Source organism: Lineus longissimus, chromosome 15 (genome assembly GCF_910592395.1).
Source record: "Lineus longissimus chromosome 15, tnLinLong1.2, whole genome shotgun sequence".
NCBI lineage: Eukaryota > Metazoa > Nemertea > Pilidiophora > Heteronemertea > Lineidae > Lineus > Lineus longissimus.
In genome coordinates this window covers 8,439,994-8,451,515 of record NC_088322.1, presented here as the reverse complement: position 1 = coordinate 8,451,515, position 11,522 = coordinate 8,439,994, and the positions used below count along the sequence as shown (strand labels likewise).

General features: G+C 38.8%; 1 protein-coding gene across 2 annotated transcripts; it reads right to left on the bottom strand.

Annotated features, from left to right (window-relative positions):
• Positions 1–292: 292 nt before the first annotated feature.
• On the bottom strand, positions 293–11,398 carry LOC135499582 (MPN domain-containing protein-like). 2 transcript variants are annotated; one of them, XM_064790442.1, is made up of 13 exons: positions 11,281–11,398; positions 10,665–10,870; positions 10,183–10,419; positions 9,530–9,726; positions 8,978–9,018; positions 8,557–8,668; positions 8,006–8,102; positions 7,761–7,833; positions 7,023–7,099; positions 6,637–6,805; positions 6,259–6,419; positions 5,883–5,975; positions 293–4,924 (listed from the first exon to the last, which is right to left on the bottom strand). In XM_064790442.1, the coding sequence occupies exons 1-13, from the start codon at positions 11,282–11,284 to the stop codon at positions 4,838–4,840; spliced, it is 1,554 nt and encodes a 517-aa protein (XP_064646512.1). In that variant the 5' UTR covers positions 11,285–11,398; the 3' UTR covers positions 293–4,837. The 2 variants fall into 2 exon arrangements, with proteins under 2 accessions (XP_064646512.1, XP_064646513.1); XM_064790443.1 differs by having other exon boundaries at positions 8,572–8,668.
• Positions 11,399–11,522: the final 124 nt, after the last annotated feature.

Genomic DNA, 11,522 nt, shown 5'->3' with positions numbered 1-11,522 from the left:
GTAAGCAGGTCATGTGATCTTTAAGATTTCGCGGGGATTTCTTAAAGGGGGAATATAGGCAGGAGGAGAGGGGCTAATTTGGCCATCTTCAAGTGACTACTATACACAGTAAGGGCCCTTGGTCATGTCAGACTTAGAACTAAATATATCCCTCGTACAAGTGTGAATCATTTCGACCTACTGTGAGATCATCCTTAGACGTCACCGTCTGCTGGAAGCCAATTTTGTATGAAAAACGAGCATATGTCATACCAAGTTGTCCATTTAAAATGAATAAACTCAAGATTTCAACTTGACAACATACTAAGTATGTTTATTAAGTATCTGACAGTATACATAGAACTAAGACATGAAGGAATGATGAAAGTAGCTAGTAAGTAAGAACAACAACAAAGTCAACACGACACAGTTGATAAGATCTTCGGAAACAGACAATGTTTTAGTGGTCTAGAGAATCAGTGATGCCAAAAAGGAAAATGTCGTGCTGGGCGACGCAAATGTCACCCAAACACCAACCCAAACTTAAAATTTTTGCGTGAAGTTCAAAGAATAAAAGAAATTTTTATTGAAAATAAACAACATACAATTTTGAAGAAGGGCTGGTTCATTTCAATGCTACTTGAATCCCAATCCCATGCTGCCAAATTGCTATTTGATAAAAATTTCTTTGAACTTCATGCTGACTGGGTGACCTTCGCTCATGTAGAATTAATTACCCAGGGCCAGGAGGATGTTTCCCATTTGGCATCAGTGATAACTATTTTATTATAAGATTATTGCTAAAGATGTATTGGTCTTAAAATCAATAACACCAAAACTGATTTTTTCAAATACAGAAGTAAAGTGAAATTAAAGAGAAGGTGATGGGCCGGATTACCAAAACTGAAATCGATTTCTAATTAGGTGTCCAAGAGCAAAAACAGTTCTGCTAACAGTCATATGACTTAGAAAGCTCTTTTTATAAAAAGTTATACAGTGGAACCGCCCACAGCGGACACTTCAGCTCTATTAAGGATACAAGTTTTGATCCCAAATTGGCTGTTTCCATTCGAGTTGACCTCTCTAATCAGGACACATCTCTATCAAGGACAGCACTTGTCAGTCCTGAGGATGTCATTAATAGAAAGGTTCTACTATATGTGACTCGCTCTACCAAAACTAGGCGCTTGTCGCATCTGAACTCGACAGGTTGATACGGACTTGTTGTTCATTTCCCTATTGTAGACCTTTTGTAAAATCTATTACAAACTGATTTGGTCACATTTCACAAAAGGTCTACAATAGGGAAATGAACAACAAGTCCGTATCAACCTGTCAAGTTCAGATGCGATAAGCGCCTAGTTTTGGTAGAGCGGGTCACATATTATCGACCTCGTCAATACGCTCAAGCTAAAAGGCCATTTTCAACCAAAATGAGCCGAAGATAGCAAATTGATATAGATATGAGTTAGACACGATAGCAAGTGGCACTGACCAAACAATGAGAGTTGTGGTACATTTTTAGCTTCAGTCCAATTATAGCAGTACACATTAAAGCACACAGTGCCTAGCTGGACCATAGCTATAATTGTACCATTCTACCTTACATCGTAACCAACTCTGACCAACAGCGTGTGAACATTTGGTGACATGCTAATACTCTTTATTTATTTTTCAGCAGTACTAAAGACTCAAATAATACGAAAATACTGCCGTGAGGGTTCTGAATGGACGAATGTACATTTCAACGAAATGAAACAACACCAATTTCTTTTAAAGTGAGGCATTTTCTGGGCATCTATTGTTAACGGTTAACCTAGAAATATTCCAGTGTCTTTCATTTTGAATTTTTATATAATCATGAAAGTGTTTGGCCATGAAAAAAAATCTAACTGAAATTATTGTTCCTGGGTTATTAAAATCCTCAATCAAAAGTATGCAAAAGTTGTAATTTCATAAACTGCGAACACTCCTGGGCTCACAATATTGTGAGAAAATCTCACAAACTAGCAGCGTCTCTATCTTCTAACCGAACAGAACTGATTTTTTCACTGTCTGCAATAAGAGGGAAAATACATTTTGCCCCTTCGGTCCCGTTCTCAAACTTTAGATTTGTTCTTTCGATTCAAAATGTAGGTATACAAAAGTATACTGTAAATATTTTTCAACAGATCTAAACTTTTGCAGAAACATGCCTTTGAGATGACATTGTAAATTTCTGCAAAATAATTGACTTGATAATTCCAATGGGAAAATAATTAGATTAATACTTTTCGCAACAAATGTCTGGATTTTGACGAAAATATAAAATGGTTCACGACTTTTAGAATCAGCCTTTTTGCGAGCACAATCAATGTCAACCGACAATTTCACAAGACAGAATCCATTCTCTTGAAACAACACATAATGTAATTAGCTTCTGTAAATAATGTTACCAAAAATATATTCAACGGAAAAACTCTAATGGTGTAATAAAACGCTGATAATCCAGGGAGTTGGGCCAAATGGAATGTTGCACGGTACAATTTTGGAAACTGTCAATACTTGAGATTTTGTATCAATTTTCAATGACAATCATTGACATTTGAGGACGAATGAAACTCCCAAATTAATGCACAAGTCACTGCTATGGAATTCCACCACAAGTTTTGGTGAATGGGAACATTACCAGTCCATGGCATTTGTTTTTCCAACATGTCTACATGCAAAGTTAAAAACAGAACATCCTTGGATAAAACAGGGGGTGATAACTTCAACGGAATAGCCCTGGAATGTGTAAAATATATATGAATACATGTACATACATCAGCATTTGAATCTAACACATCGTAGTGAATAAGTAAATACTCATCATCATTTAATCTCGCGCATGTAAAATGCTCATCTAAATCATAATTATAGACATAGAACAAATATATACAGATAGTACAACACAATTCATTATAACAACAATAATAATGATGCAAAGCGTCATGATGAAATAAAGTCTGCTTCTGGTTTGAACATTTCTTCTTCTGCTTCAGTGTTTGCTGTGCACTTGGAGGTGTTACCGGGTATTTGCAAGAGAGTATTCCTCTCCTAAATGCGATAAGAATTTTTATATGCCAAGTGACTCAAGGCTTTGGCCACAGTAGAGTCCACACATGTTACCGGTACTCATGTTTCTTACTTGGGAGTTTTTTTGCTTGCCCAGGTATACACACCAAGTTTCCCAACCAGAAACAGAAAATCTTTCGTCATTTCTCCTGATATAATTCATGGAATTCCTCGTGCTTAACAACGAGACACCCAGGGCGATCGTTTTTATCATTAGTCACCAAAAATACTGATTTTATCAGCTGCAGAGGTCTTTCGTATCCAATGAACATAAAAGTGTCAACATTTTTTAATATTTTGATAGCAGTGGCAGTTCATTTTTGTTTCCAATTTTTCGACTTTGAAGGCCAGAATAAAACATGTCATTTGGAGGTGTGCAGTGGCGTACTCATGTCTCTGAATCTCAATCCAAGGGTCATGGGTTCGAACCTGGCTTGATCCCCTTTTTGTCTCTCGGTGTGCTCTAAAATATTGCTGCCACTGATACCCCAGAGTGCCTCAGCGTGACACAGCTCATGATATTTATATACACTGTATTGGAACGACTGGGAGCCGCCTCCCCGCCCTGAGAACTACTTCAGAACTTCCAAGTCTCACATAAACAACGAAGGCCCCAAATTTCAGACAACAAACATGGTACATGGTTCCGTTTTTTTCAGAATTGATTTTTTAATAAAACTTGATTGATGATTTAAAATTTTTATGAGCACAGTGAGATCTTTGAGCGAAGCAAAATTCATGTTCTCTTGTGTAAGGTAAACATACTTGAAAAATATGCGGGCGATTAACCAACTTCCCGTCTTTCCCCATCTTTCCGAATAAAGTTCCTAACATGTTTTCTTTTACCTGGGACATAAGGTCTTGTCATTTAATCCCGTCGCGTTCAGGCAATCACCCTTATTAGCCTCAAGAGGAATTTCAACTAATAAACTTTAACTAACAAAAGATTAAAGTGAAGAGTTTCGTCACAAAATAGGCCCTACCCAACGTTTTGGAGTTAACCGAAACCATGGTATTACCCATTTAACGGCCGATAATGTCCTCAAATTTCAGGGCTTTTGGGGCACCGGTTAAACTTTTGTGATAAAAAATGTACAAATTTTCCAATACATTTTCAGTTAAATATCAAACTCTGTAGCCATTTTTTCTCAAAATGGCAAAAATGGATGTACATGTACATGTATCTTCAAGTGGTAATTTTCATGCATTATGTTTATCTAACTTAAGTTTAATTCATTGTGTAAAGAAGCTACAAAAATAAACCTGGTGTAAAACTGTTAACTGGCACAAATGAATTTATACATGTCCTCGAATTAAGTTTTCAGTTGTTACGAAAAATTTCAAATGGAATTCAAACATATTGTAAAAAGCATTGGAATGTGACCTGAACTTGGTATCCACTCGTGCTTGTTTCATTAAAATGATAGACATCAGGTGCTAATGAAATTCCATGAAGAAAGTGTTTTGTTTTTTATAGACTTGAACATGCAAAACTCTTTCAACCCTGGTGTTGCCATTAAGACACCGTTGGTAAGTATTGGCTCATAAAGCTGAAGTTGATTGGTCAATATGAACAACTTTTCTTCAAGTAGTTCCTCATCGAACACCTTGAGTTAATGATGTCGTCTGCTCAAGCTGAATGAGTTAATGCAACTCAGTCGCAAACGCCTTTTGATAAATCAAGCACAGGCGGAACTTTACAAGTCGGGTTTCTCCTTGTATAAGCTGCCCCCTATTAAGTAACGAACCAACTACTGACGCCTCACATGTACTGCGTCAGAAGTATATGTATGGAGTCGAGGAATGAGCCATCTCCTTGGTCGTTTGGAAGCCTCTTCGAAAGGGAAGCCTGAAGAAGAAATTATCGAGTGACTTGCTAAACATTTTGAAAATTCAATCTGTTTTCTTCAAAGTCTTTTCTACCTGCTTTTTTAATTACTAAATATTCTGAAAGTCCAATCTGTTTTCTTCAAATACTACTTTTGCTATATATATATTGCTATTTTTTTCCTGAACTGCACAAGTTATTTGGGTTATGCAGTGTGGACACTAACGACAGACTTACATTTTAAGTACACACAAACTGTTGGTGGAATGTTGCGTACGGTTTATGATGCATCCAAGCTCTGTATATTGCATATACTCTGTATATACAATAGTGCTGGCCTGGCAAATGTTATAATACATTAATAAATGTAAACCGCTCTGAGGATGTTGTACGTTATAAAGCGCTACAAAAGAACTTGCATCTATTTTTTCATTTCATACCACATGTACATTCTTGAGTAAATAAATATATTGCCATTGGCTCATTTGTTGAGTGATTTAGTCTGGTGATTTAGTCTGGTGGTTTAGTCTGGTGGTTTAGTCTGGTGATTTAGTCTGGTGATTTAGTCTGGTGATTTAGTCTGGTGGTTTGGTCTGGTGATTTAGTCTGGTGATTTAGTCTGGTGGTTTAGTCTGGTGATTTAGTCTGGTGGTTTAGTCTGGTGATTTAGTCTGGTGATTTAGTCTGGTGATTTAGTCTGGTGGTTTGGTCTGGTGATTTAGTCTGGTGATTTAGTCTGGTGATTTAGTCTGGTGGTTTAGTCTGGTGATTTAGTCTGGTGGTTTAGTCTGGTGATTTAGTCTGGTGATTTAGTCTGGTGATTTAGTCTGGTGGTTTGGTCTGGTGATTTAGTCTGGTGATTTAGTCTGGTGGTTTAGTCTGGTGATTTAGTCTGGTGATTTAGTCTGGTGGTTTAGTCTGGTGATTTAGTCTGGTGATTTAGTCTGGTGATTTAGTCTGGTGGAGGCCAGTACTCTACCTTTATCTTCTCTAGATATGTTGTTGTATGCTGCCAGGGACTGGCAAACGGAATCAGATCGGGAGCACCTCGGTAGAAGTCTGTAAGCCATTTCTGGAAACGGAGTAAAATTCACAATCAGACTGAGTGATGCGAGTCATCCTGGGCACACCAATACTGAGAACTTGAAACAACGAGTAGAGCTGTATATGCAAAGCTTGACATGACAGCCAGGTTACCCCTTGGCGACCTACGTTTTTCCCTCAACATCAAACTACTGCTCCTCCAACGATTCTTTGATAAGTAATCGAACAAGTGTGATATGTGGTGTAACATTTATTACACTCCCAGTCCATACTGTCATTGACTATGCTTGTCGTGAATGACAATGACTCACCATTTCATTGACGATTTCAGGAGATAAATGCGTGTCTTGGATTTCGTTGTATGACATTTCCATGGGAATACTGTAATCTATTGTTGCAAGCTCGAGCGGGGGCATCACCCAAAATGCACGGATTTTAGAACTCTTCTCCGTTCTGCTCGGGTTGTAAGAAGCTGAAGGAAACGGTTAGAAACTTTTGGTAAAATACTACAGTAAACCAATCAATTCCATGGGGATTTTATTTCTTCAAATTTCACAAAATAGAAATAGCAAAGAATTACTGTTTTTTGTTTTGGTTTCGAGTCCATATCGATCACTTATCAGATTAGTTTATATGAACTCCCCCCCTTAGAAATTTACAGTGTTATTTAGAATAGACAAGAGACTCACAACATATGACGCCGATACAGGGATGATATGAGCTGCCCATGCCTTTGAGACAGAGTTGATATTCAAATTGTGATTCGATGTCTTTGATGGAAGGGTCTGCCTGGCATTCCGGGTGACTGTGGTACCAGCCCACCAATGTCAGACCCCGGCGCTCCATATTCTGTCGAATCTAAAAGTACGAGATGAAGGATATTAAAGAAGGAAGAGACACCTTGATGAAGAAACACATTATAACATCACCAAGCCAAAGGAGGAGGGCAAAAAGTTATTTTCCTCCGTGAATTTCAAGCCCTGCTATTAAAGGCCATATTACTCTACTACATGTATCTGACAAAATGAACCTTATACTTTTTTTCATCTCTGTGACTGATATTGAATATTCTCACCTCTTCTTCGACAATGACGGAACTCTCTCGATCACCAAGTCGACACCGACACGGAAATGACTGTACGATGGTTAAATCTGAAACAGGAATCACACTTTGTAAATAGCATTCCGCGAAGATGACGTCACTGCAGCTGCTGCCCTCTATTTCCCCATCGCTGAATTACAGGCAATGTCGGACAAACATGCCGTTTCGTAATGGATTCAGGCTTTCTAACTAGGGCAGTTAGATTCAATCTGGCACATGTCCGAGTGTTGGAAGTACTACATAATTGTTCCGAATATTTCTCTCTCTGACTCTATGGTATCATTCATGCTAAAAACAATGCAGGGTCAAAGATAATTGACTTTGAAATAAGCTCAAATGCGTAGAAATAAGTGTCGATGTCCGACTGTCACGTGACTAAAACGTCATCAATATCTTATTCAAATGACCTTGTGAGCTATAAATAGTAACGTCGCGGAATGCTATAACAAGAAGGAGGAGCAGTAAGGTATTCTGGATTTTAAAAATTGAAGAGTCGCCAAAAAATTGTCGGTTTTCTCTTCATCTCTGTGACTTCTCTAGCTTGATGTTGCAAGTAAAATGTAATTGTTTTGGTTGGTTCCATCTAATCTTGAGATCCAACTTCATTTTAGGTCTCGCCACTCAATTCAGGGCCATCATCTGATGCTTGTTTCTGTAACTGAGTTAAGCTTCGTTGGCGGGTGGGGTTTAGGGCCCAATCTGCAGACTTACGTTGTGAGTTTTGATCCCATTTCCCAGCCAAGTATCCAACGACTTCACTGGTTGTGAGGTGGCAGTGGTAATCCTGGAAAAGATTGCAAAATATGAAGTTCATATGTTGTTTATATAGTAGAAGTTGCATTTATGTTCAAAGGCAATGGGTAAAAGTGACTTGCCCAAAGACACAAGCAATGAGTACGTCAACTAAACTGTGAAGATACAGCCTTTTTCGAATATGTTTAATTATAGTCACTTACCATGAGTAATAATGAGTTGGTTTGAAATGATATCGTAAACGGTTGAAGTTTCCCAAAGTCCTGGAATCTGGCACATTGAACGAGGGTTTGTGTGTCTCTGCAAGTAACAGAGAAGACAATGATTATGTGATCCCAACTCTAAAAACCTACTCCGTTATTAGTTAAAAATTTTTTTAAATTTGTTCAATTCAAAGGTTTGCAATTAATATTTAATTGCAGTTATGATTATGTGATCTCAACTCTAAAAACCTACTCCATTAATAAAAAATTTCAAAATTTGTTCAATTCAAAGGTTTGCAATTAATATTTAATTGCAGTTAATATATCTAGGTTCAGGTCTAAATAAGTCTATGTCTAAACGCCTCTCCTCTCTCAATTCAAACTGAAACTGAAACTGAAACTCATACTCAATATTTGTTTTTCTTATAGAAATGAAAAAGTTCTCATTACAGTGCTGTGTCTTGCAGTTTGGAATAGGCAACCAATGTCAATTGTTATGTGCGCAGTGCAGAACAGGAAAATTGTCAACACCTTTGGTACGAACAACCTACTTCGATTTTGTATACCTGCCGAGTTCTCTCCTCCCAAGCATGGTGTATTTCACTGACTTTCTCATGGTTGCGTTCGGCTGGCTGTACGGGCCTGACATGGAGAGGTCCAATACTGAAATAATGACCAAGATGGACATGAATAACACTAACAGGATAAGAAAATGTGGAACAAACTATAAAAGTATTCATGTAGAAACCTGTCTGTCAACAAACAACTGATGGCCACGAAGTTGGTTGGTAGCCGAGGGCCTTAACATGAATTGGGTCTGTGACTTTCGCATTTGATAAGTTTTTTCTTTTCCCAGGTATGTTATCCGAGATCTACATTGCTCAAATCAGCTCAGCCCTCAAGGTTTTCCTGCCATTTTTCATGGTCAATTTTATGCGTAAAAACTCTGAAACCTTTCAGTTGAGTACTTACCCTCCCCGGGCTCTGCAGTCTTTTCTTTCTCTTCCTTAGGACTGAAATAATGATACATGTTCCAATCAAAATATAACCAAATTCAATGTTTGGGAATCATAACCTATCAGATTTCAAGACCTTGCGTTGCAATTTGAAAACAATTACTACGTAGTTGATACTGGATTCATTCTTCTCCACTGCTCTTTCAAAAATGACCTTACATTGAAATAATCTCCTAATTTCCTTTTATTTTTACAAATTTATTGGTAAAGGTAAAAATTCAGCTATTTACTCTTGGACTGCCCAGCACGATAATTTATCTAACCCGCCTGCACCCACTAATACGGAGGATCCTACTATCCACTCTAAAAGTGATAATAACGAGGCGCCAAGTGGGAGTTTTTGCTTGTACTAAACATCATCTGTAAGTTTGTCTCCATGTTGTGGCAGTTCTGGTCCTGCTTTTTCTGCCAGGTTTCATTTTTCCTTGCGGCACAGGGGTGTATGCCATTACGCTTGGCAGTGTAAGGGTTAAACACGTAACTGTGTCAGTTAACACTCTACATGTACCTTTTCTTTGATTCTTCAGATACCGATTCAGGTGACTTTGTTCCATTCTGAGGTTTGACGACATCACCGTTGACGTTCTTTTCCGAGTCTCCATTTTGACTTTGCGTTGAGCTGTTGCCGTTTTTGAGATTGTTAGCATTATTCAACGCTTCAAGCTTACTGCTTAAACCTTCTGGTTTACGAGTCGAGGTAGGTGGCTGCAGGGAAAAGCGTTCAAACATAAATCTTACAATATATAGTTATACAGTAGAACCGCTTCATTAAGGACTACCTCGGGACTGGCATATGCTGTCCTAAAAGAGAGGCATCCTGATTACAGAGGCATCCTGATTGAAGATGTATCCTGATTGCAGATGTATCCGGATTGCAGATGGGACTTCCGACGAGGTATTTCCCGACCAGGAGAAGTCCATCACGCTTTTTCTGGTCGAACATCATTGGCTTTGGAGATTGGGAGGCTTCTGGGGTCTGTCTGCCGCCCCCCCCCCCATCAAGGGGTGAAAGGGGTGGTGGGTGCTCTTCAGACAGGCACACCAGCCTCAAGTCAAAGTGGCCCTGGAAAAATTGAGTCAATACTATTTTCAGAACAACCTAATGTTAACAGAGATCTGTCTCGACTAATTTACACGTCTCACGATCACTCCTGCCTTTACCTGTATAACTTTATTCAGAAAGCTCTCAGGGTTCTGTTTGCGGAACCAGGTTGTCTTGTAGGCATCCAGCTTTCTGCCTTTATATTTCACTGATGCCCAACCACATCCTGACTTCTTTGTTGGGTTCACAATCTTTTTACAATGGATTGCCCAAGCGCTCGGAGAGTTGAACAGCTCTCCATTTTCTTGGAATTTTATTTTACCATCAGGTAGCAGATCACCAACAAATTTTTTACCCTGAAAGTGAAATAGAAGTTAGGTAAATAGATAGGCTATGACTTTTACACAGTAAAGATATCTGATTATATTTGGGAAAGAAAATGGTTTGGGTTAGGGTTAGGGTCGAGTTGGTGGTCCGAGTTGGGGACGGGCCGAGTCGGCCTGTATTCCTACTGAAAGTGGAAATCTGACATCACGGCTATCGACCCCATTTCATGCCAATGATCCCACTGTTCGACCTCAAATTCAAAACAGACACCTACGAGGTAGCTTATGGTCAAGAGGCCAACTCCAGCCTCAACGATACCATCCTGCATCAGCATACATAATGTGATGCCTCGTCCTGTAATGGCATGCTTGGCAACAAGCTTAGCAGGCGTGCTCCGATTTGATCCAGCCGTGTCCCCTTCTTCTGAACTTCCATCATCTTCTTCGGATGAGTTCTCATATGGGGAGATGTCTTCGGTGGCTGAAAGTAAAGAACAACAAGATGCTGAAGCTATGACGACAAGCTGCTGTTGCGATTGCACATGACAATTGACATGGACAGTGGTGCCGTGTCGGATGTGGTGCGGCATCTTTGTGCTTCCTTCCTCACAGAGATATCAGAGATCTAGTTTATGCTTTTGTCTTACTCTTATGCGATAAACCAACAATAACAAACATCATCATCATCATGACCAAATGTCAATCACTGATGACAGTTGTGTTGACAATCACTGTCAAATGTGACCAACAAAAGGAATTGGAAAAGAGAAGTCTTGATTGATGATCTCCGAATCCATCCCAATCCCCAAATACATTCACTGAACAAAAGAAAACTACACGACTGATTGCTATATAAACAACACCAAATTAGTCCTTGTTATCTAATCTTACCCATGGAATACTGATTAACGAAATCGGATTTGAAAGAGGTGGTGTATTTTGATGCTACTTTGGAGTAGGCGCGCAAGCACCTGCCAGGCTTTGTTTACATGCTCGCGTTTCACCTGCTTGGTGCATTTTCGGGAAATCCATTGGACAATATTTGGGTTATTTTGTTTAAGAAATTTTAAATAAATTGAATTTAGGTATAAAAGATTTCTCAAATATTTTTTATTCCAAAAAACCTTCAATGA